This window comes from Ictidomys tridecemlineatus, chromosome 1, assembly GCF_052094955.1.
Source record: "Ictidomys tridecemlineatus isolate mIctTri1 chromosome 1, mIctTri1.hap1, whole genome shotgun sequence".
In the NCBI taxonomy this organism is placed as follows: domain Eukaryota; kingdom Metazoa; phylum Chordata; class Mammalia; order Rodentia; family Sciuridae; genus Ictidomys; species Ictidomys tridecemlineatus.
In genome coordinates this window covers 129,064,491-129,085,025 of record NC_135477.1, presented here as the reverse complement: position 1 = coordinate 129,085,025, position 20,535 = coordinate 129,064,491, and the positions used below count along the sequence as shown (strand labels likewise).

General features: G+C 33.9%; 1 protein-coding gene across 6 annotated transcripts in view; it reads left to right on the top strand.

The window, feature by feature from the left end:
- Nucleotides 1-20,513, top strand: part of Csnk1a1 (casein kinase 1 alpha 1) — a 43,175-nt gene extending 22,662 nt beyond the window's left edge. The window contains exons 5-11 of one of the 6 annotated variants that reach the window (XM_013358139.4): nt 1,731-1,814; nt 5,846-5,985; nt 8,185-8,263; nt 8,485-8,559; nt 9,524-9,630; nt 10,503-10,615; nt 17,976-20,513. In XM_013358139.4, coding sequence (XP_013213593.1) covers nt 1,731-1,814; nt 5,846-5,985; nt 8,185-8,263; nt 8,485-8,559; nt 9,524-9,630; nt 10,503-10,615; nt 17,976-17,983 — 606 coding nt within the window. In that variant the 3' untranslated portion in view covers nt 17,984-20,513. Of the gene's footprint in view, nt 1-1,730; nt 1,815-5,845; nt 5,986-8,184; nt 8,264-8,484; nt 8,560-9,523; nt 9,631-10,502; nt 10,657-12,624 lie in introns of those variants that run through there. The other 5 variants (XM_005324176.5, XM_040273771.2, XM_005324177.5 and 2 more) reach the window with 5 other exon arrangements.
- Nucleotides 20,514-20,535: the final 22 nt, after the last annotated feature.

Genomic DNA, 20,535 nt, shown 5'->3' with positions numbered 1-20,535 from the left:
AAGTAGTGCTTATTGGGATCGCTGAGAATGGTTCAACTTCTGGGGTGATTGGATTTAGCTAGTGGCGCATGATTATAGTTAGAAACTAATTGTGTTGAAATTTTTTCTACAATATTAGTTTTATTGAGTGAACTGCTTTCTTTTATCCATTCACTGTTGAGCTCGGGCAGACAGGCAGCATTGGCAATGCACTAAGCATGTTGATGATCTGATAGAAATTCTCAACTTCAGGACAACTTGGGAATTTTTTTGTTTTGTTTTATGTATGTTTTTTGTTTTGTTTTTGGAAGGAAGAGTCCCATTTGTTTTACTAAACTGTTAGGGAAAGTTGTGTTTTTAGGTCCAGCTACAAATGTTTACCTTTGTTTGCCTGTATGAATGCCAACTTGGAGCCATTACCATTAGAATTGGTGTTGATTTGTTAATATGTGAGATTGACCAAGTTTTAGGAAAGCAAACTTTTTTCATTGAGCTTTAAATTATGAAAGGTGTTTCAGCCTATGTATAGTTTAACGTTCCCAAATTGCATTTTCAGAGAGTATTATGTTGCTTTTTTTTTTCTTTTTTTTTTTCTTTTCTTTTTTTTAAGCATCCAGGTTCTTAATTGTTATTGTAAAACCTGGTGATTTAGCTGAAAAGATATTACTGATCTTACTTTTTGGGCAGTTTTGTCAGTTTGCCTCTTCTTTTGACCAATTTCCCAGCCCTTTTCTTCCCATTTTCTTAATCCTGAAGATCTTTTATTTCCATATGATCCTTGTCCTGCATGTTGACAGTGCAGTACATGGTTTTTGTCTTAAATTTAAATGATGGCCTAGTTGATAACAATAATACTTAGGTTTAGTTGTTGTTTCCTCCTTAAGAATAGCTTATTAATCACATAGTTATGTTGGGAAGTCCACATTGCCCGGTGGTGAAACATTTTTTTAGGATCTGTGTCCTCCTCACAGTTATTAAGAATTTCATGGAGATGTTTACTGCTACATGGTTTCAGAGAGACCTTAGAAGTGTTTTGCTTACCTAAGATTCAAGTAATAAATGTTGAGCATTTTAGATTAGTGTTTTTAAGTAGTTGGGTTTTAGTGTTTTCTGTATTATTGTAGTTTGAAAAAATGCCAGTTGTATGAGACTGGATTCTTTGGTCAGCTTGTTCTAGTAGTTTTCATATGGGAGGGGGGGAGGGGGGAGTATTTGAGGTCAATTTTTATTAAATTTCTTACTTGGAAAATTGTTCTGAATTTGATATTTAGGAGTGGCTGCTCCAATCTTAGTGAATTTACTCATCTCTTCTAGTAATCAGCCCTGCATGCTTATGAAAATAAATTTTAAGGTGACTAAATGCCTTCTACCTCTTCCTTACTGAAGATTTTTTTCCCCTGTATAATCTTTTTTGGGGGGAAGGGCAGATTGTGGTGCCAAAGATTGCAGATCTAAATTCCCTGTTTTTTATTTAAAAATTGAAGAGCCAAATGTCACCATTGCTATCCCTGATTCAGGCAGTGACACAATATAGTGGCAATAAAAACCTGAGTATTTTCTAGAATTCAAATGTTCTTAAGCATGTGATTCTTATTTGGAAATCTGAGAAGCTACAGTGCTTGGTGGAAGAAGGATGGCATTTGGCTACCCTGTTCTTTCTCTAATGCCTCGGTGTTGCCTGTCTGCGCCGGCCATTGTTGCAATGTAAGCAATACTGTTTGATGCACTGCCACCCTCTATTGTCTGTTTAGTGTTTAGAATCTCCAGTGGGGAAGAGGAAAAGAAGCATGACTGTTAGTACTTCTCAGGACCCATCTTTCTCAGGATTAAACCAGGTCTGAAACTGTCTCCTATTCCAACCTCAATCCCAAATTCATGTGCTTTTCTTTTTTATTGTTTTATTTTGATTATTTTTATTTTGTTTTAATTCTGGATAATGTAGATCTTGCTCAAGCACCCCTTACCGTTGGCATTATTCAGACATACTTGGCAAACATATAACATTACTAAGATGTTTCTTTGTGGCTTTTGCTTAAAATTTGTGAACTTTAGAGAAAACCTAATTGGAAATAGAGTATTATCTTTATATCTCCAGCATCCATATGAGGAAAAGATATGTTGTTCTAGTATTAAAATTCTTTAGTTAATAGTAAACTTCAGATAGACTAGTTTTTAAAAATGTATTTGGAGTTGCAGAATACACAAAAATTCATTTATGAAAAATGAAACTCAGTACTGTAAAATGAATATATTCTGCCTCTCTCCTTCCCAAGTGAACTTCAGGTAAGTATAGGTCAGATTTCAGATATAGTGTTTCTAGAATTGAGTTATCATAAGTGTAAATTCTCAGCTTCCATCAAATGGATACTTAAAGAGCAGCATATGCTGTGGAACTAGAGGACATTATATTTTTAATAGTACAATAATAACATAATTTAAGCACTATTCAAAGTAAGTGGTAGATTACCATTAGTAATGTGAAAGATAAGTGAATGTATAGCTTGCTAATTTAGATTTTGACAACTTAGATAAACTACAATAATTTTACAAGCATTTCTTCATATTACTTTTGTGGAAGTTAGTTTTTTTTTTGTTTTCTACGTTAAAAACAAAGGAAAGTAAATAAAATTTAGGCACTTAAATTTTGATGCTCCTGTACAGATGACTCTTTTATTTTTAATTTAGTATGCACCGAAAAGCAGGTATTGGCATGAGGAATCAAAGAAGAGTACTGTGTAGTGCTTTATTAATCCACACATATCTGAAGGACTATTTAAAAGATTGCAACAACTGGTTATTTTTATTCAGGCAAAGAAATACAGCTATTGTGATTGTAATCTTGATTGAGAAGTGAGAACAGATAGATAACATGATAGGTAATTTGGTTCATTATAAGATAATATAAATTTTTTTAAGCTTTAGAGCTTATTTTTACTTATTCATATATTTAATATTTGTGAGAATAATCTTAATAATTTACATATAAAATTATGTTTTTATATTCTATACATACAGGTTAACTAGGTTATGAGATTAAGTGATCTTTCAAATTTTTTAGAGTAATGTCACCTTGAGTTAGGAGAAAAATTGTTCCAAGTACTAAAAAACTAAAATTAGCAATAGTGTTTCTGAAGAGAATGGTTGCAATTTATCAGATGTTAACTGATTCCTATGTACCTTTGAATAGTTAAGCTGCATTCTTTAAAACAGGCAATACAAAGATCTTAGACAACATATAACTAGAAGTCCGCAGAAAAGCAGCTTAACCCACCAAAGAATTTTGCTTCCTTTTGTATATGTAAGCCTATATACGTACATTGTCTTAAGTTTCTTTGATACTGACTGTGCTTATTTGATTTTGCCTTTACAATATTTACAACTCTTAGTATTCTTGATACCACTAGTTTTATGTAAACACTTGCATTGTATGTTTATGTTAGTTTTTAAGTTGAAAATAGAGCTACTAAAAGAAGCTTTGATAAGTATCCACAGGTAATGAACTACCAAGATATTTTCATTTTTATTTCAAGCAGCTTTCCTTTCAGTTGTTTGCTGAAAATAGGACGCCTTTCTATTACAGTGACACTTCTTTTCCTGATTTATTTTTGGTATTTGTAAGAGAAAATTTAAAATTGATTTATTTTAAAGATTGAAATGTTTAAGAAGACAGTGTTATATGTTTTTAGGGGGTTTTTGTTGTTGTTTTTAAAATATGGTTTCCTTCTTTAGCTTTGTGGAAGGAAAGAACTGTAGTGAATACTGGGTTTCTATAAAGCAATCATGGGTTGTGAGAAAGTGTCTTGTTATTGAGTTGTAAATGGAGCTATTGACTGTAGTTGCCAGATTTGAATGAAACTAACAGTCTTAATCATGTCAGAACTGTTCCCTTTTTCTCCTCTGTTTCAAGTACTAAAGGATACAATCCCAGAAAATATCCCCTAGAGGAAATTTGTGTACTGATTACTCATTTAGCATTCAGGAATCCTCAAATTTACTAAGGGTATTTTTGAAATACCATGAATTTGAATGTCCTTTTGTGTTAATTTTTTCCTGTTTTCTTTTCAATATGAATCTGCAGAACTTAATCATAATTTTTGTTTTGTTTAACAGAAGGGTATTTCACTCACTTTAATATTTGTGTACTGAACTGCTTTCATAATCAAGAGAAATTTACAGTGTGAGCAATTTATTTCTCTTAGTGTTTTATATCACTAACTTGTTCATATTCCTGAAGTAACTTGATTGCTTAGGAAGTTTAATCTTATTACTTAAATAACTTTCATTATCCAATTACATTTTACTAATAATTTTAATATTCATTGTTTTTTAGTATTCTTAAATGAAAATAAGTGTCTCATGTTGTCATGGTGACAGAAACTCAGATGTTAATGTCTTTACCATGCAAAGTATAACTGAGAATAGTTGGTACTACCTGGCTGAAAATACTCATTCTCTTAAGAGAGGCACTTGGTCTAAATTAACTTAAAGCAATAATTTGTATTCTTTGTGAAACAAACTCTTAACAATTTAGGCAAACGGGTTTTCCAGCACTTCACAGATTACAGACTGTGGCAGAAGGGACTAGTAGTAGCCTTGCAAAAAGAATTACAAAATTTAGGCCTAAACAGCCAGGAGCAGTGGTGTACACCTGTAATCCCAGTGGGTCTGGAGGTTGAATCAGGAGGATCATGAGTTTGAGGTCAGCCTCAGAACTTTAATATTTGACCCTTTATTTTGAGACCCTCTCAAAATAAAGTATAGATTGTTCCTGGATTCAGTCCCCAGTATGAGGATGGAAGAGATAAGGGTATAACTAGGAAAAAAAAAAAAATCCAGGACCATGTAGTATATAAGGGCAAATAGACCTGCCCTTCTTGATAATTATTATAGATATAACTTTATTACATCATAGTATAAAAAGTTAAGATAAAGGCCAAAATTATAAGTTTATTTGTTTTGTTTAAAATGGTAGGTAAATGTGAATGCATTCTGGATTTCTCTTTCATTAAAAATAGAGATGCTTCCCCCCGCCCCCTTCAAAAGTTTTCATTTCTGGAGAGTAAACTTATTTAGAAAAATCAGCTGTGTTGTAAATGAGCACCCTATTCCCTGGGTTTAGTTGAAGAAGATAAAACTAAAAATTTTTTTCTGAAATGTTAATTTTGTTTTGAATAGGCTAATTTAAACTGCTAATTGTAAGCCACCTTGTTTTAATTGCTAAGTACTTTTTTTAGATTGACTTGTTAAATTTTCCAGAAGTTTAACCTGGTCACCTAAATATCAGTGCAAACTAGTAGAATATGTATGCTTATTTATGAAAGTCCTTTTTTAATTTAATATAAAAATTTTAGTTTTTCTGGCAATATTGGATTTTTAAAGATGTCTTATTTTAAATGAGTATTTCATTGGCATTTTGAACAGTGGCTTTTGTAGGAGGAAAGAGTTACAGATAGCTTATGTCTAGATTCTGAAACATCATGTTTGTTTACAAATAGTAACAGGATGTCAGATTCCGTTATGGCAAAATGAGTACTTGACAACTCTGCCATCAGGCATGTATTCATTTATCCACTATTTTATAAAGACAGGATCCTGAATTGGAGCCTGTGAAATGCAGATAATTAGATTTAACTCTTTTTGTTTTTGTTTTGTTTTGTTTTGTTTTTTGTTTGTTTTGTTTTGTTTTAGTTGATTTATTGGTGAGGACTAGTAAAAGCTTTTAGGGATGTAAGTCTGTTCAGTATCTGTCCTGCTTATGAAATCTTTATTTTGACATATTTGAATATATAGATACATGCTAGTAAAAGGATAAGAAGCAGTTTGAACAAGGTTGAAAACCTAATGTCTCTTTATTTCTCTTTTAAAGTTATTCCTTATTGACTTTGGTTTGGCCAAAAAGTACAGAGACAACAGGACAAGGCAACACATACCATACAGAGAAGATAAAAACCTCACTGGCACTGCCCGATATGCTAGCATCAATGCACATCTTGGTATTGAGCAAAGGTGAGTCTGAAAATGATGGTTTATCATAGCACAAGCTGTTAACAACAGGCTTGTGAAATATTTCAGTTAATTCTTCTAATATGTAAGGATGCCTCTTGGCTGAAGATTTTTTTTAAGTTAATATGAAATAACATCATAATTCTTTTTAAAAATATCTTTATGAGTTATTGGTGGACCATTTGTTTATATGTGGTGCTGCGAATCGAACCCAGTTCCTCATACATGCTAGACAAGCACTTTACCACCGTGCCACAATCCCAGCCCTTGGCTGAAGATTGAAGAATGCTTTTAATTGTTTTATCTGGTGCTTTTAACCAGTGCAGAGAAGCTATTATAGGAGGTCTGTTCCTTTTTTTGTTTTTGCCTCTTTTTGGTACTACAGATTGAACCCAGGGGCACTCAACTACGGAGGTATATCCCCAGCCCTTTTAAACTATTTTATTTAGAAATAGAGTCTTTCTGAGTTGCTTAAGGCCTCATTAACTTGCTGAGGCTGGCTTTGAACTCGAGATCCTCCTGGCTCACCAGCCCTTTTTTTATTTTTAATCTGAGAGAGGGTCTTACCAAGTTGCTGAGGCTGGGCTCAAATGTTTGATCTTTTTGCCTCAGCCTCCCAAGCTGCTGAAATTACAGATGTGCCCAGTGAGATCGTTTGTTTTCTTTGTTGAAAATTGTTTCTTGGGGAGAAAATATTGCATGATTGCATGATCAAAAGTTAGAAATGCTATTTGGGTTTTTTTTTTTAAATCTATTTTTTTATGCGGTGCTGAGAATCAAACCCAATGCCTCATACATGCTAGGCAAGTGCTCTACCACTGAGCTACAGCCCCAGCCCTATTTTGACATTTTTTTATTTTGCAGCTGAATATAATTCCTGTTTCTTTTTCTTTTTTTTAAAGAGAGAGAGAGAGAGAATTTTTAATATTTATTTTTTTTTTAGTTCTCGGCGGACACAACATCTTTGTTGGCATGTGGCGCTGAGGATCGAACCCGGGCGGCACGCATGCCAGGCGAGCGCGCTACCACTTGAGCCACATCCCCAGCCCCTCCTGTTTCTTTTTAATGCTGATTTTGAATATTTTATATTTTAGTTGTGCAAATTGTTTGTTTAGTTCTGCAAATTTTAGTTGTGCAAATTGCAATTTCTGATCTTTTTGAGTTCCATCATCTTTTATTACAATTGATTTTTTTCCTCAAAACAAATATAAAAATAACATTTTTAAATATATGTATTTATCTGAGCTTGGAATGTAGTTCAGTTTCAGAACATTTACCTAGTGTGCTTGAGGCCCTGAGTTTAATTCTCAGCACTGCAATAAATGAATGAATAAAATATGAATGTATGCATGTGAATAGATTTGTGTGTATATATAGATAATGTATATATGCATTCATGTAGATATTTAACTTTAAAATGCTAATTTATTTCAGCATCCTAAAAAAATTTTTTTTAATTGTTTTTTTGTGGCTGTGTTTTTTTTGTTTTGTTTTGTTTTGTTTTTGATGCTCGGGATTGAATCCAGGAACACTATACCACTGAACTACATCCCCAACCCTTTTTAGTTTTTATTTTGAGTTAGGATATCATTAGGTTGAATAGAGTGGCATTGGTCTTGGAATTCTCCTGCTTTGGCATCCCTAAAATTTATGAACTCCTGCAAAGTGTAGAAGTGTTTTGGTAGTTTGTTTACAGTTTTCATTAACCTGTTTAGAGCATTGTTTAGCAATTTCTTTTTGTTTTTCTTTAAAAAATGTATATTTTAAGGTTGTTGGTATTATAATTTTACATTTCATGAGAAAAATAATTAAGAGGTAATCCATCATAAATTTTTTATTACCTTAGCTATCTTCTTTATTATTTTTTTCTTTTTTTAGTACTGGGGATTGAATCCTTGGGGGGCTTTACCACTGAGCCACATCCCCTGCTCTTTTTAATTTTATTTATTTATTTATTTTTAAACAGTGTCTTGCTAAGTTGCTGAGGCTGGCTTTGAATTTAAGATCTTCCTACCTCAGCCTCCCAATACACTTGCATATTACAGGTGTATGTCACCATGTCCAGTCACTAAGTATCTTCTTGCATAAGATACCAAATGGTTCTCTGTTTTCATTTGGGGAAAATGTTTTTGTGATTCCACTTGGCTTTTCTTTCATATGTTTTCCATAATCCTATTATAAAATTACATTTCTCTTTTCTAGTCGCCGAGATGACATGGAATCGTTAGGATATGTTTTGATGTATTTTAATAGAACCAGCCTGCCGTGGCAAGGACTGAAGGTAAATTTGAATACAATTACTCGAGTTTCATTTTATTTTAAGAATGGAAATAAAGGTGGGCAAGGAGGTTTTATCTAAAGTGAATTTGGCCCCACCCATTTTTACTTAATATCACATCTGGGATTCTAGTTTATATTTGTATGCCTAGCAAGCTGAACTATTAAAGGTTCTTCTCCATGTTACTGAGAAGAACATCAAATATTAATTCTTATTTTCCATAGGCTGCAACAAAGAAACAGAAATATGAAAAGATTAGTGAAAAGAAGATGTCCACTCCTGTTGAAGTTTTGTGTAAGGTAAACTTGAATTATGAGAATTACTTTAAAATATAAATGATATATAAGCACAAACATTTTATTTTCCAGTCCTAGGACTTAAAACTGTTAGCCATCTTTAAGTTAATACAGTTTTACTTTTGGCAATGGCTTAAGCATGAATCATTTTAAGTGTTTTGTTTTATATCTGGTTTGTTAAAAGTTTCTGGTCTGTGTTTTAAAATGGAGGAAAATTAACAGGGCAGGTAGTTTTATTGATCTGTGAGAAAAATTAAGAAATACTGTCCTTATCAACATAAACTGATGAAAGTAAGGTAAGAATATCGGCAGTTGGCACATCATAGAATAGAGAAATGGGCAGACAGATCATAGCAATAGAAAATAGCAATTTCCCAATAATAAAAATATAGGAGACAGCTTGAATCACACTTATTTCTCTGAAATCTCAAATTTCATATAGAATGTGTCGTGTGTAATATGATAGTGACTGTTTTTCTTTAAAAAATCAATATATTACATTAGATAAATGTCACAAATATTCATAGTGGTTGCTATGAATAGAATCTATAAGGTTATAATATAATATATAAAGAGGTATACACTAACTTTTGTAAAATAAAGAAAAGAGTCAATTTTACTTGGTAGAACACACCTGTAATCTGAACTATTGAGAGGCTGAGACTGGAGGATTACAAATTTGAGGCCATTCTGAGCAACTTGACAAGATCCTATCTCAAAATAAAAAGTTTTAAAGAGGAACTATGGATGTAGATCAGTGGTAGGGTACTCACAAGCAGGATATGTGAATTGTTTGTGAACATAGTACTGTAACAAAAGGATACATATTTCATCTAATATAAAAAGATAAATGTAATGAAGTGGGTAGGATGATGGAATTTTTTTGAAATTTATGAGATGACCGAGTCATAATTACTTTGTCATATCTTCAAAAATAAGATTTTTGTCTTAATTCTTGAACCTATAGGGGTTTCCTGCAGAATTTGCTATGTACTTAAACTATTGTCGTGGGCTGCGCTTTGAGGAAGCCCCGGATTACATGTATCTGAGGCAGCTATTCCGCATCCTTTTCAGGTCAGTTTTTAAGGTATTTTTAAGAGAAATGAGTTAAATCTATTTTCATAATTGGATAAAATAAGGGAGGTCTAACCAGTATGAACAAAAAATTTAAGAAATTGAGCTCTATAGGGATTGTTGGCATTGGTCCATTTGTAGTATAAATGTATTTGAGATGATTTTAGTTTGAGATAGAGATGGTTGAATCAAAGTAGAATCAACTTTTCCAGAGTCATTGCAATTTATATTAGATACATGACTGTCAGTGCCCCATAGAATTCTCTTTGGTACAAAACACTTATCAGTACCAAATTAAAAAGCTATTAAAATATCAGGTAGCAATGGGCTGTAATCGTGAAGCAGCAGTGCTAAACCAAGGTTCCTTCAAAGTACCTATAGTACTAGTTGGAAGATGATAAGAATTGTAATCCTTTAAACAAACAAACAAAAAAAGTCTTCCCAAGGCTTCCCAGACATCTCCCTCACAGACTTTAGTTCTATACCAATTCTTGCTTCTGGGAAATACCTCCAAAAAACTACAAATAGTTGTCCGTAGGAAGAGAAATGGTGTAAAAAGTTACCACATATAAGACAAAATAATCATGTTTTTTAAAAAGTGCCTCACTTTCTTGAAAAGTCAGGAAATATCAAGGGGAGCTGGGGATGTGGCTCAAGCGGTAGCACGCTCGCCTGGCATGTGTGCAGCTCAGGTTCGATCCTCAGCACCACATACAAAGATGTTGTGTCCGCCGAAAACTAAAAAAAAAAAATAAATGTTAAAAAAAAAATAGTAGATCCCCTTGTTTAAAAAAAAAAGAGAGAGAGAAATATCAAGGGATATTTAACTGTACGTTTACTAATGAGTTAACAAGTGGTTTTATATTTTTTAGGACCCTGAACCACCAATATGACTACACATTTGATTGGACAATGTTAAAGCAAAAAGCAGCACAGCAGGCAGCCTCTTCCAGTGGGCAGGGTCAACAGGCCCAAACCCCCACAGGCAAGCAAACTGACAAAACCAAGAGTAACATGAAAGGTTAGTAGCCAAGAACCAAGTGACGTTACAGGGAAAAAATTGAATACAAAATTGGGTCATTCATTCATTTTAACAGTGTTAGATCAAGGAGGTGGTTTTAAAATACATAAAAATTTGGCTGTATGTTTTTTTAAAAAAGACGTCCTTGGAAAATTTGACTACTAACTTTAAACCCAAATGTCCTTGTTCATATATATGTATATGTATTTGTATATACATATATGTGTGTATATTATTATATCATTTCTCTTGGGATTTTGGGTCATTTTTAACAACTGCATCTTTTTTACTCATTCATTAACTCTTGTCCAAAATAAACATTTGGTGTTGGGAATATGGTATTATCAATCAATCCAAAATCCTAGACCTAACACTTGTTGATTTTTAATAATGAATCTGGTTATCCATGATATTTTGCTTTCTTTCAGACTAACTGTTAAGATTTTTTATTTTTGATTTTTTGCATGTTAATGCTTAAAAATGGAAAATTGTGAACATGATCTAATTTCAAGAGGTGAGTCTGGCATTGCCCGCCAAAGTATATATCTTCGCAGGTGCAGAGCATCTCATTTACTCCTAAATGCTCAAGTAACTGCAAAGCTCAACATATCTTTCCTAATCACAAAAATAAATCTCTTAGTTGCTGTTTTACTACAGAAGTTCTTAAATTCAAAATGATTTCTTTGGTTTTGGCTTCAGTTTTTTAAATATTGCAAACATCAGGCTCTAGTGATTTAATATGGAATTGAAGCCTACAGTTAGGCCTTGCAAATTGAACATTACTGGGGCAAATGCCATTGAAATGCCCATCAAATTCCTTTCTTGATCTTAGCGCTTGTAAGGAGTAGAACTGTTAGGGCACAGCTCTGTTTCGAATCACTGTTGCCACACAGTTCAACTCCCACTTTCATGGTTTTTTCTTTTCCCCTTTTTGGGGCTTATCTCCTGTTACCTGCCTACTTTCTGAAAAAGTGGTGGGCAGGTAAGGTTTGTTTTTTCATTTCTAATTATTAAATTTCTGAATGACTGCTCTAGTCTGAATTTACTAGTCTTCATAGATTACTCTTTGGTCTATATTTTGAGTGTTATATTTAAACAATGTTATAATTTGAAAATAGATTCTAATCTGAGGATACTTTTCAAGAACTATAATTAACTGATGTCATCTTCATCCCAGCGGCTCATCTATTAGAAGGGAAGTTGAAGCTGGGCATGGTGGTGCATACCTATAATCCCAGCTTCTCAGGTGGCTGAGACAGGAGAATACAAGTTCAAGGCCAACCAGAGCTATTTAGCAAGACTCTTAGGTCAAAATATAGTGTTTTAAAAGTGGCTGGGAATGTAGCTCAGTGATAGAGCACTTGCCTAGCATGCATGAGACACTGGGTTCAATCCCCAGCCCCCCACCCCAAAATGAAGTTAAGGTGCTTCCATCCTGTTTTCTGTATTTGAGAAAGATTCAAAGTTGAAGATTTAATTTACTGGGGGTTTTTAGGTGATTAAATTTAAGATCAGGATGGCAAGCACAAATACTTTCTCATTGCTCTCTGCCTTTGCATCTCAGTTGGGACTTTAGCCTCTTTTGAGTATCTTTTGCATAATAAATCATAGGGCCTTGAGCTTCATAATGAAGTAGGTAGCTAGTGTCACTGAGAAATTATTCTGCTATTTAGGTAAGACCAAATAGAGTCTCTAAACCGAGCACTTGTTATATGTGACACCAATAGTGTATTTTTCACTTCATTTCATACAAAATGAAGCCACTTCTGCCAAAAGCTAGCTGGGATAATAGATCATCATGAGATACAGTTTTTGGACCCAAAATTAGTTGAAATCTCATCTGACCTAGAACATGTTACTTCAGGCATTCAGCAGACTTCAGAAAGAATTGCTTTATTTGAGCTAGTTTCATTGTTAGTTTATTGTGTCTCTTACTCAATAAATAAGCAGAATTTTTGTCCTGCCTTATCCAGGTCTTAAAGAGGAGAAGTTGGATCAACTGAGTTAGTATGTTTCCTTGAAAAAGAAAAATTGTAATTAAACTTAAGTTTAATCCTTATTTTGTATTGTAGCTATTTTTCATAAAAGTAACAAAATCTTAGAAACATTAACAGCATCATTAGGTATAGTGGTCATACAAATTAATACATAAACATGGACTTGTCAAATTCTGGAAAATCAAAATTTTCAATAAATAATCACATTATTGATTGCTTTCAAAGATCAATTTCTAAGGCCAGGTACATTGGCATACATGCTTATAGAACCAGCTACTAAGGAAGATGAGGCAGGAGGATCATTTGAACCCAAGGTTCAAGGCAGGCTGAACTGTGCAAAATAGAAAGACCCTCATCTCAAAAAAGAAATTTGGATTACTAGGTAATATATTTTGACATTAAACCAAATATTGGTACTAAAACATGTCATTCTACAAACAGCAGAATTTTTTCCTACACTTTTGACTTGGATTCTGTATTCTTTTAGTGTATACACCTTGGTTCCCCTAGCAACTCTTATACACCTCCCTCCCATGAAAATAGCTGGCCTACAGGTGACATGAGATCATCTATTGCGTTAACCTCTTCCCTATCACATTATCTAGTTTTATATCATTTTCCCATGGAATTATACTTTCATAGATTTGCATTTTAGTGAATTCAATTTTATAAATGAATCTTCAGCAAGTAATTTTCTATTGTAGGAATATCTTCCTAGAAAAATTATGGAAATGGTGGTATGCAGTAATGTATTCTGTATAGTTATTTTTGGGAAATCTTTATCTCATGTTTCTTCCATGGAAAATTCCAACATTCTAGCAATTCACTAGAATGTTCAAAGATTCTAACCCTGGCATATCTGCCTATTAGAGAGGGTTCACTTGTAACAGCTAAAGTGGACCTATATGAAACAGATGATTATAGTTTTGTTACATCTTTCAAATACTCCATTCCAAACTTACCCAAAAAATCAAGAAACAAGGCTTTTCTCCTAATGATTATTATGATCTTTACTAGTTTTTAAATGGTATAGTGCCACAAAATTATATTTTCTTCATATGTAAGAGAAAAATACAAATTCATACTTGACTCACTTCAGAATTCATTTTAGTCCCTTTTCTTTAGATGAATGTGATTACCAGAAAAATATTGTTCAGGACATTGAAGAAGTGGTAAAGGAAAGGAAAATATTGTAGGACATTTAAAATCCTGTTAATGCCATTGGTGGGGAGAATTTTCAAAGTATAGAAGGCAAATGTGAATCCTCACATTATTCTACTCTCTATCTTAACTCATCTGCACTGTCCCAACCAAACACAGTTTTATCATAGCAATATAAATGGATATCAAGGGCTGGGGATGTGGCTCAAGCGGTAGGACGCTCACCTGGCATGCGTGCGGCCCGGGTTCGATCCTCAGCACCACATACAAACAAAGATGTTGTGTCTGCCGATAACTAGAAAATAAATATTAAAAAAAAAACATCCAATGATATCTTGAATCAATCAATTTTTAAAAATAAATAAATGGATATCAAAATTGTTGCCACTCAAAGATGAGAGATATTTTCCCATCACATCAACCTACCCTCTCCATGTTCTTTCTTGAATTACCTTCCAGTGTTTACTGGGCTTTACCTACTGTTTATATCTAGCTTAACTTTTTCTGACTTCACCAATTGCTGCCAAGAACATGGCTAGTCATTCAGCAGTGTAATCCAGATCATAGGGAAAGACCTTGAAATAACCTGGAGAGACTGATCTACTCTAAATACATTCAATCCAAAGAAGTATACCAGAAAACTGCATCTTCTTGCTATATTCTTAAATTTTTGTCACCTTTTTTCACTGTGGATAGTAAAGCGGGAGAGAAAAATAATAACCCAACAGGAAATGAAGATGAGAGTGTTAAGAGCTGGTTTGTGGTGATATGGATCAAGCTTACTTGCTGGACCTCTCAGACATTAAGTTTGTCAGATTGGATGATACCACAGTTGTCAGAAGACCTAGAACATCAATAGTCCCATGTTATGCCTCAGCAGTATGTAATGCAGACAGACCATCTACCAGTTGGGGAGGATTCACTTATAACAGGTATTTTAAAATTCAACTTCAGAAATCTGTTGCAAAAATAATTTCTATAATAGGGAAGAATTCAGATCAGCCAAATGCAATGGCGCACGTTTATAATCCCAGTGGATCGGCTTGGGGGACTGAGGCAGGAGGATTATGAGTTAAAAGCCAGCCTCAGCAAAAGCGAGGCACTATGCAACTCAGTGAGACCCTGTCTCTAAATAAAATACAAAATAGGGCTGGGGATTTGAGTCAGTGGTCGAGTGCCCCTGAGTTCAATCCTCAGTACCCCCACACACAAAAAAAATAAATAAATAAAATAAAAGGGCTGGGGATATGATTAAGTGGTAGAGTTCCACGGGGTTCATCCCCAGGATGGGAGGAAGTTTTGTGCTAAATTTCTAAAGCTAAATTGCTAAATTTCAAAAGCTCCCATCACAAATTTATAACCTTTACTCTTAGGAAATTTCTCCTTGAGCTAGTTTTCTGGCTAGCTCAAAAACGGAGACATTTTCAGTGTCTTCAACCTAAATTTTAGATTTCAGGTTGAGGGGTAGAATATTCTCATTAGGCAGGCACAATATCAGTCTCTGGTAATTTTAGTGAGTTCGAAGGCTAAGGCAGGAGAATCACAATTTCAAGGCTAGTCCCAGCAACTTAGCAAGACCCTGTCTCAAAGTAAAAAAAATGAAAGTCTGGGGTTGTGATTTAGTGGTAAAGCACTCTTGGATTCAATGCACATACACACAAAAATATAGTGCTATATAAACAAAAATTCTTCCATTTGAAGACTTAAATGCAGTTATTAACTCCTGAATGATCACACTGATCCTCCAACTCTTTGTGAACTTTTTCCCCCCTCTTTTTTAGGACAAAGGGACCCATTTCTCATTTTAACTGATATTACAGTGAACATGTGTTCTTGAACTTTTGGAAGCCAAGAGATGCTACCCCATCTGCAAGATAAAAACCAAGGACTAAAACATGCTCAAGAAAGAATGTTTATTAGTTTGTGAAGTTTGGATGTTGGATACCTCCTGAATGTTCCTATTGAGGTTTTCCTACTTTAGTAACATCTTAGGACAATTCACTGGAGAAACATTACTCTGTGTATTGTTCCTACCATTGACCCATATGAAGAGTTAAAGCTCGATCTGGCTGCTGCTATATTCTACCAGGAAGATTATTATTACATCAGCCTTTAACCAAACCCTAAGCAGTTGTAATCATTTGTTGACCTGGCAATTCTGAACAGATAAGATTCTTATCTAGAGTTTTCCTATTAAAGACAGAGTGTTTTCTTATTTTGACAACATTGCAACTTACATTTCCTTTTTAGTTCATTAGTGACTACAGTTTTCCATTTGTAAAAACATTTGGGGGAATAGTCAGTGTAACAATGAAATTAGAAAACCCACAAATGTTTTGGTTTTTGTTTTTGAATCATGTTTAAGAATAACTGCAGGACCTAAAAACAAATCCTGAATGGGATAGAGGTCATTTCTATTGAGCTAATCCATAGTTCTTAACTTTTGTAGCTTCTTATCTTCAAAATTAGAATTAAGGGCTAGGGGTGTGGCTCAAGCGGTAGCGCGCTCGCCTGGCATGCATGCGGCCTGGGTTCGATCCTCAGCACCACATATAACAAAGATGTTGCGTCCGCCAAAAACTAATAAATAAATTAGAAGTCACAGAATATGGTTAGATGTTTAGATCTAATTAAGGTTTGGTTCATAGTCTTTTAAGTATGTTTACCTTGCTAATCCTATTTAATAGCATGCATCAAACATAATATTTCTCAGTTTCATTATCCTTCATTTTTGGTTGCTTCCTGTGATCTTGGTACTCAAGCAACAACAACTATTAGTAACTACTCTTTGTAGGAACTATGGAGAGACAAAGAAGTAAAAGAAAGACAAGGAAAGCATCTTTTTCCTCTTGGCTTACCAGATATATTTATCAAATGAAGTTTCCGCCCTCAAATGAACAAAACTCCTTGATAACCAAAGAATATCTACTAAGAAACAATGTATAAATGTTTAAGTGATAGTTCAAAGAAACAGAGGCATACTTGCCATAAAAAGAAAATGATAGTAATTTTATTTATCTCCTATAAACCAGTGGAGGTGGACTTGACAAATATAAGAGAAGATGAGCAGTTTGTGATGGACAGAAACATGGTCACCTGTCAGGTCATTTTAAAGGCTTAGAAGCGGGTAGGCAAAGGACAAAGTGTGGCTATAAGTGAGAGGAGAAAGTGCTTATGTGGGAGTTTCATGTTTAAGAGAAAGCATATATCTTCTTTGCCTTAAACCATAGATAAAGCCTATTATGATCTACTGGCTTCTTGTATTAAAACTTGCTATTATGAAGAAACCCCAAGGGTTGGTATCTCCTTTGAGGGGAAGATGGAAATGGGTTCAGAAGAGAGAAATTGAGAAGTAAATGAAGTGGCCCCTCCCCAAATTGGCTTGTTTACATTTTTCATATCAGTGATGAAATCATCTTTTTTGATTGTTTTTCTTGTCCTAAGGAATCATATCCAGAATTTCAGGAATGCTAGGCAAATGTTCTATCACAGAGCTGTATGCACCCGGCCATGAAATCATTTTTTCAATACAATGTGAAAATAAAGTTTTAAAGATCTATGTAAGGTTTCTGTATAGAAATCTTAGGTCTGTTCAGTGGAACAACTCAAATAATGACACCTGTATACATATTATTAGAGAGACCCTGTGCCCATCTCAAAAAAATATATATGAAAAGAATGTATCTTAGTAGCAGAGTGCCTCAGGGTTAAACCCCACCCCCAAAAAACATTGTTGTACCTGGTTCATTTCTTATTCATATCAGAAATAATGTATACAAAAATTTATGCTCATAATATGATTAAAACTATTCTGCCTAGTTGTTGAGGCAAGGGAACCTATTTTTTATTCAACAAATTTTTGAAAACAAAAATATGTTGTTAGGTACCAAAGAGTGAACTGAACATGCTTATTTAAATAACAAGTATTTCTCTAATACACCATACCTTCCTAGTTATCCATATCAGAAAATTTTACTTATAGAGTCATGGGTTTTTAATTTTAAAAACTGAGCCTAGTGATTTTCAAATAGATAAAAATAGCATGAACCACTATAAAGTGATTACTGTCCCAGTTCCCTTCAATTCCTCTATTTTGGGTATAGTTTCAAATTTATTATAACTTGAAATTTTAACATTCTTTTTTCTGTTTTGATTTTTTTAAATAGGTTTCTAAGCATGAATTGAAGAACAGAAGAAGCAGAGCAGATGATTGGAGCAGCATTTGTTTCTCCCCAAATCTAGAAATTTTAGTTCATATGTACACTAGCCAGTGGTTGTGGACAACCATTTACTTGGTGTAAAGAACTTAATTTCAGTATAAACTGGCTCTGGGCAGCATTGTTGATGCTGTATCATGAGTTGTAGCCGCTGTAATTGTGAATATTAACTGAGATAGTGAAACATGGTGTCCGGTTTTCTATTAATTTTTTTCAAGTGGAAAAGTTAACTAAATGGTTGACACTCAAATTGGTGGAGAAATTGTGCATATGCCAATTTTTTGTTAAAACCTTTCATTTTGAACTATACTGCTTTGAGATCTCATTTCAGAAGAACGGCATGAACAGTCTTCAGCCACAGTTGTGATGGTTGTAAATGCTCACAATTGTGCATTCTTAGGGTTTTTCCACCCCTGGGGTTTGCAAGTTGTTCACTTAAAACATTCTTTAAATGGTTGGCTTCTTGTTTGCAAGCCACCTGATATGGTAGCAACCAAAGATTCCAGTGTTTGAGCATATGAAAGACTCTGCCTGCTTACTGTGCTAGAAATAACAGCATCTAAAGTGAAGACTTAAGAAAAACTTAGTGACTACTAGATTATCCTTAGGACTCTGCATTAACTCTATAATGTTCTTGGTATTAAAAAAAGCATATTTGTCACAGAAATTTAGTTAACATCTTACAACTGAACATGTATGTATGTTGCTTAGATAAATGTAATCACTGTAAACATCTATACGATCTGGGATTTTGTTTTTATTTTGAAATGGGAGCTTTTTTGTTTACAAGTTCATTAAAAACTAAAAATTGTTTCTGTAAGGAAATGAGGTTTTTTTTTTTTTAAACAACAAAATGCCTTGCTGACTCACTATGAAATAAAAATCTCCCCAATTTTTTGATAGACTACTTTAAGCCATTTGTTACATGATATTCCTTTGCAAGTCTATTAAGATATAGTGTTATAAATTCTCTTTTTTTTTTCTTTTTTTTTTTTTTCTTTTGGTCTGAAGGGAAAGGCATTCTTTCACTTTTTCTTTTTTTTAATGACTTGCAGGCACAATACCTAGTACTGCAGCTGCCAGAACTTGGCATTGTAACTCCTGCTGCCACTAACTAACAGCTTGACTGATTCTGAGTAAGAGTGAAAGCGTTAAAGGGTTTGACTACAAGATGTTTTTATTTAAAATACTTGTGAAATGATTATAAGCAGTTGATTCTAAACCTTGGAACAGAGTTGGACTATGTGAAGTGCTTGTGGACCCCTCTATCTAGCCACTCCCCTCTGCTTCTATAGGTTACCTGTGTGTGTGCGCTTTCTTTCAGTCTTATTTGCGCGCTTTTCTCTTTTTCTCTGACCCAAGAGAAAGGAAACTTACCGATGATAATTCTTTAGTGTAATTTATTCCTTTATAGCATGTCAGGATAAATTAAAAGTACATTTGTCTGAAAAAAAATGCTGCCGGGAGCCTATTGTGTACATGTAGGTGTTTTGTGAAATAACCTTGAAATTGTAAATCGACGTGTGTGGTCAGATTGTGTCAAGTTTAATTTCTTTGGGATTTTTTTTCCTTTTTTTTTTTATTTGAAAATACTTTAGCAATAATTAATTCCATGTTTGCCACATTCTGCCATTAAGGGTTGTTAGTTGCATAGTATTGAAGAAATCTTAGTAAGTCTGAAGTTTTGGGGTTAGGTAGCTTCTTTGTTTCTTTTCTAAACACCCTGTCAGTTAAGGTATTTGTTTCTTGACTAATAAACCCTTTGATACTTTTAGCCAGAAATCAGTCTCATAAAGCTATTTTTGAGTATAGTTTGTGTAAAATAAAACTATTTAGCTTTGGTAATAAATTTTCCAAGCTGAACTCCCTCTAGCAAGATATTTTCAGTGCTTTTATTTACTATGCACTTAGACTATGCACTTTTTCTGAAATATTTTTGTAACACTTTTTTGTATTTTTGCCATTTGAAAAGGTTGTGGTGTAGTTGGTCTGTAATTAAGTTGCAGATTTTAAACTGCTGTTAGCTTTGTAAATCAAAATATAGGTGTTTTGTCTAGTATATTTTCATTCCATCTACAGCTGGAGCTGGAATCCCATTGATCTTCTAGCTACCATTCATTTTCTTCACAGTTCACAAAAGAAGAATGTGAAATTCAGTGAATGCTGTTACTAATCCTGTCGGGAGATGAATCTCATTTCACCAAAATTAAATTATGGTTTTCCACTAAAATGATGATACAAGTTGAAGACACATCACTCTGAAATTGGAAGACCTCACCACTTAAGGCTGCACAGTGGCTTACTCAGCTGAACTCTAGGTTATTCCTCTTTATTTTGTTCACCCATTGGGGGGTGCAGGGTTTTTTTTGTTTGTTTATTTTTGTTTTTTTGTTTTTGTTTTTTTAATGTTGGGAGATGGCCATTCTAACTACTGTTGAATGTCTGTTTTGGGAAGGTATAACAAGAAAATAAAAAAGTATATATGAAGGGAGAGACTGGTTATATCCTC